Source organism: Gymnodraco acuticeps, unplaced genomic scaffold, assembly GCF_902827175.1.
Source record: "Gymnodraco acuticeps unplaced genomic scaffold, fGymAcu1.1, whole genome shotgun sequence".
Classification (NCBI taxonomy): Eukaryota; Metazoa; Chordata; class Actinopteri; order Perciformes; family Bathydraconidae; genus Gymnodraco; species Gymnodraco acuticeps.
The window spans coordinates 2,590,685-2,596,475 of NW_022992216.1; the positions used below are offsets into that span (position 1 = coordinate 2,590,685).

The window sequence follows — 5,791 nt, forward strand, 5'->3', positions numbered from 1 at the left end:
GTCAATATAATGATATTAAGTCAATATAATGAGATAGTAAGTCAATATAATGAGATAGCTAAGTCAATATAATGAGAGAGTAAGTCAATATAATGAGATAGCTAAGTCAATATAATGAGAGAGTAAGTCAATATAATGAGATAGCTAAGTCAATATAATGAGATAGTAAGTCAATATAATGAGATAGCTAAGTCAATATAATGAGAGAGTAAGTCAATATAATGAGATATTAAGTCAATATAATGAGATAACTAAGTCAATATAATGATATAGCTAAGTCAATATAATGAGAGAGAAAGTCAATATAATGAGATAGCTAAGTCAATATAATGAGAGAGTAAGTCAATATAATGAGATATTAAGTCAATATAATGAGATATTAAGTCAATATAATGAGATAACTAAGTCAATATAATGAGATAATAAGTCAATATAATGAGAGAGCAAGTCAATATAATGAGATAGTAAGTCAATATAATGAGATAGCTAAGTCAATATAATGAGATAGTAAGTCAATATAATGAGATATTAAGTCAATATAATGAGATATTAAGTCAATATAATGAGATAACTAAGTCAATATAATGAGATATTAAGTCAATATAATGAGATAACTAAGTCAATATAATGATATAGCTAAGTCAATATAATGAGAGAGAAAGTCAATATAATGAGATAGCTAAGTCAATATAATGAGAGAGTAAGTCAATATAATGAGATAACTAAGTCAATATAATGAGATAATAAGTCAATATAATGATATAGCTAAGTCAATATAATGAGAGAGAAAGTCAATATAATGAGATAGCTAAGTCAATATAATGAGAGAGTAAGTCAATATAATGAGATATTAAGTCAATATAATGAGATAACTAAGTCAATATAATGAGATAATAAGTCAATATAATGATATAGCTAAGTCAATATAATGAGAGAGAAAGTCAATATAATGAGATAGCTAAGTCAATATAATGAGAGAGTAAGTCAATATAATGAGATATTAAGTCAATATAATGAGATATTAAGTCAATATAATGAGATAACTAAGTCAATATAATGAGATAGTAAGTCAATATAATGAGATAGTAAGTCAATATAATGAGAGAGTAAGTCAATATAATGAGATATTAAGTCAATATAATGAGATATTAAGTCAATATAATGAGAGAGCTAAGTCAATATAATGAGATATTAAATCAATATAATGTGATAGCTAAGTCAATATAATGAGATATTAAGTCAATATAATGAGAGAGCTAAGTCAATATAATGAGATAGCCAAGTCAATATAATGAGATAGCTAAGTCAATATAATGAGATAGCCAAGTCAATATAATGAGATAGCTAAGTCAATATAATGAGAGAGCTAAGTCAATATAATGAGATATTAAATCAATATAATGAGATAACTAAGTCAATATAATGAGATATTAAATCAATATAATGAGATAACTAAGTCAATATAATGAGAGAGTAAGTCAATATAATGAGATAACTAAGTCAATATAATGAGAGAGTAAGTCAATATAATGAGATAGCCAAGTCAATATAATGAGAGAGTAAGTCAATATAATGAGATATTAAGTCAATATAATGAGATAACTAAGTCAATATAATGAGAGAGTAAGTCAATATAATGAGAGAGTAAGTCAATATAATGAGAGAGCTAAGTCAATATAATGAGATATTAAATCAATATAATGTGATACCTAAGTCAATATAATGAGATAGCCAAGTCAATATAATGAGATAACTAAGTCAATATAATGAGATAGCTAAGTCAATATAATGAGATAGTAAGTCAATATAATGAGATATTCAAGTCAATAAAATGAGATAGCTAAGTCAATATAATGAGATAGTAAGTCAATATAATGAGATAGCTAAGTCAATATAATGAGATAGTAAGTCAATATAATGAGATAGCTAAGTCAATATAATGAGATATTAAGTCAATATAATGAGATAGTAAGTCAATATAATGAGATAGCTAAGTCAATATAATGAGATAGCTAAGTCAATATAATGAGAGAGTAAGTCAATATAATGAGATAGCTAAGTCAATATAATGAGAGAGTAAGTCAATATAATGAGAGAGTAAGTCAATATAATGAGATATTAAGTCAATATAATGAGATAACTAAGTCAATATAATGATATAGCTAAGTCAATATAATGAGATATTAAGTCAATATAATGAGAGAGTAAGTCAATATAATGAGAGAGTAAGTCAATATAAGCTAAGTCAATATAATGAGAGAGCTAAGTCAATATAATGAGATATTAAATCAATATAATGAGATAACTAAGTCAATATAATGAGATATTAAATCAATATAATGAGATAACTAAGTCAATATAATGAGATAGCTAAGTCAATATAATGAGATAACTAAGTCAATATAATGAGAGAGAAAGTCAATATAAGCTAAGTCAATATAATGAGATATTAAATAAATATAATGAGATAACTAAGTCAATATAATGAGATATTAAATCAATATAATGAGAGAGTAAGTCAATATAATGAGATATTAAGTCAATTTAATGAGAGAGTAAGTCAATATAATGAGATATTAAGTCAATATAATGAGAGAGTAAGTCAATATAATGAGATAGCTAAGTCAATATAATGAGATATTAAGTCAATTTAATGAGAGAGTAAGTCAATATAATGAGATATTAAGTCAATATAATGAGAGAGTAAGTCAATATAATGAGATATTAAATCAATATAATGAGATAGCTAAGTCAATATAATGAGATATTAAGTCAATTTAATGAGAGAGTAAGTCAATATAATGAGATATTAAATCAATATAATGAGATAACTAAGTCAATATAATGAGAGAGTAAGTCAATATAAGCTAAGTCAATATAATGAGAGAGAAAGTCAATATAAGCTAAGTCAATATAATGAGATATTAAATCAATATAATGAGATAACTAAGTCAATATAATGAGATATTAAATCAATATAATGAGAGAGTAAGTCAATATAATGAGATATTAAGTCAATATAATGAGAGAGTAAGTCAATATAATGAGATATTAAGTCAATATAATGAGAGAGTAAGTCAATATAATGAGATAGCTAAGTCAATATAATGAGATATTAAGTCAATTTAATGAGAGAGTAAGTCAATATAATGAGATATTAAGTCAATATAATGAGAGAGTAAGTCAATATAATGAGATATTAAATCAATATAATGAGATAGCTAAGTCAATATAATGAGATATTAAGTCAATATAATGAGATAGTAAGTCAATATAATGAGATATTAAGTCAATATAATGAGAGAGTAAGTCAATATAATGAGATAGCTAAGTCAATATAATGAGATATTAAGTCAATATAATGAGATAACTAAGTCAATATAATGAGAGAGTAAGTCAATATAATGAGATATTAAATCAATATAATGAGATAGCTAAGTCAATATAATGAGATATTAAGTCAATATAATGAGATATTAAGTCAATATAATGAGATATTAAGTCAATATAATGAGATAGCTAAGTCAATATAATGAGATAGCTAAGTCAATATAATGAGATAACTAAGTCAATATAATGAGATAGCTAAGTCAATATAATGAGATAGCTAAGTCAATATAATGAGATAACTAAGTCAATATAATGAGATAGCTAAGTCAATATAATGAGATAACTAAGTCAATATAATGAGATAACTAAGTCAATATAATGAGATAGCTAAGTCAATATAATGAGATAACTAAGTCAATATAATGAGATAGCTAAGTCAATATAATGAGATAACTAAGTCAATATAATGAGATAACTAAGTCAATATAATGAGATAGCTAAGTCATTATAATGACTTACAGGATTTTTTTTTTTCCTGTGGCGCAAACAGGCTTCCATAACCTTGAGGGCCTTATCAAATGGTTTCGCGGACCGAATACGGCCCGGAGGCCGGAGGTTCCCCACCCCTGCCATAAATGAACCACTTTATTCCAGACTCAGTGTTCCTTCCTTAGCTTTTTTGTGTACTTCTCTCCCCATTTCAACTTCCTCCCTCTATTATCCTACATCCATTTTCTGTCTTTTTCTTCATGTTTCCTCACACCCCAGGTTGGTGCAACTTTCCACTGGACCAGCTGGGCTTTTGGAGACGGATGGAGCAACTGATCAAAGGATTCACAGGCCACAGACCGAGATCAGATGACCTGGCGTGGGCCAAGAAGACCGACAGATAAAGACGGGGATGGACGTGGGAAAAAACACACACATACATTTAGCTCATGCTTCTTTTGCTTAAGAGCAAACATTCAAGGAAACTTTTTGCAGGAAAAAGAAACATCAAAGATGGATTGGAAAATTACTGTATGTGCTGGAGTGTGTAGTGTAATAAGCTTTCAACATACAAGGTGATTATAGCTCTGCTGTCAGAGCCAATCAGCTAGTGGTCCTGTTTATCCAATGAGGTGTAGGGGAAGGGAGGTTGGGCTCTCCAGGAGTGACAACCACACACGTTTGATTCCTTGTCTGGTTTTTGTCAGTTTTAGAAACATCTCTCCCGGCTGTTTCTTTTCACACGGGAAGGTGAAACTGATGATTGTGTGCGTTAGATGAAACATGTTGTGCCTGTGCTTGATGATCTCCACAGCAAGATATGACTTTTGGAGGATTAAGATGAAAAACAACACATAAAATACATACAGTAGCTTCCTTCAAAATGTACAGCCATATTATAAATATCTCACTCACACAAAAAAATCAGGTTGTCCAGTTTTGGTTAGTTTTTTACATTACTGTCTTTTCAAATTGCAATACTTTTCTTATGCTAACATCTCTCATTGGTCTTTCGCTACAGCACGCAGCAGGTCAGTTTTTTCTTGTAGCTTTAGGAATACACTTCTAAAAAGTTGTACAAAGCTTTTACATAGAAATATGTACCGCATAAAACTAGGGCTGCACAATTTGGAGAAAATGACTAATTTTGACTGATATTGTATTTACGATATTATTCACAATATTGAAGGGATTGATCATTGATCATTGATCATTGATCATGACAAGTCTTTAATCAGTGATCTGTACCAAACAATTATCCTTTGTTAAGTCTGTATAATAACATTTTTATGCTGAGATATCTCTGTAGCACCACACAGCTTCAATCAAAATGGGATTTAAGCATATATAGTCTTTAAAATATATTGTGATGACTGCGATTTGAATATTGAAATATTGTAGTACATTTTGTGATTTTGATAAAATGTTGATAATTCTCCAATCCTTATAAAAACTAATTAGTAAAATACTTGGAGTTGTAACTAAGTTTAATCATACGCTGTTTTTCACAACAATCCAGATGAGTTTAGTGATAAGTCATTGTTAAGAAGGATTTAGTTTATTTGGCTTTCTGATGCAAATGAAAGAGAAAGCAAGATGTGTAAATTACCTGTTCAAGTAAAAGACTGAAGACAGACAGAAAAGGGACCCAGGTGATCTTGTAACTCTTGCTTTAGGAGGTTAACGCCTGCCAGGCTCTATCTAAAGGTAGAACATCCACTTACAGCATCTTTAAAGCCTCCGCTTCAGCGAACACTCATGAGAATAGTATCAGTCATTTCATCTTACCGTCAGCCAGAAAGTGAATGTGCTTTAATGTTTTATTCTAACATTTAACTAAATAAAAAAAATCTAGCATGAAAGATTGGATGACAGGTTGATGATCTTATTTATCCCAAGTCTCTTGTCTCCATTTGAACATAAAGTGGCACAGACAGAAGCAACACCTTGTTGGCATCAGTGGCTTCTTTTT

The 5,791-nt window shown here is 28.9% G+C and overlaps 1 protein-coding gene across 1 annotated transcript in view; it reads left to right on the forward strand.

Moving 5' to 3' along the window:
• The window catches only part of si:ch211-212o1.2 (uncharacterized protein LOC492735 homolog), a 94,320-nt gene extending 90,097 nt beyond the window's left edge, over positions 1-4,223 (forward strand). Inside the window, 1 exon segment of the mRNA XM_034205915.1 lies at positions 4,099-4,223. Coding sequence (XP_034061806.1) covers positions 4,099-4,223 — 125 coding nt within the window.
• The last annotated feature ends 1,568 nt before the right edge of the window (positions 4,224-5,791 follow it).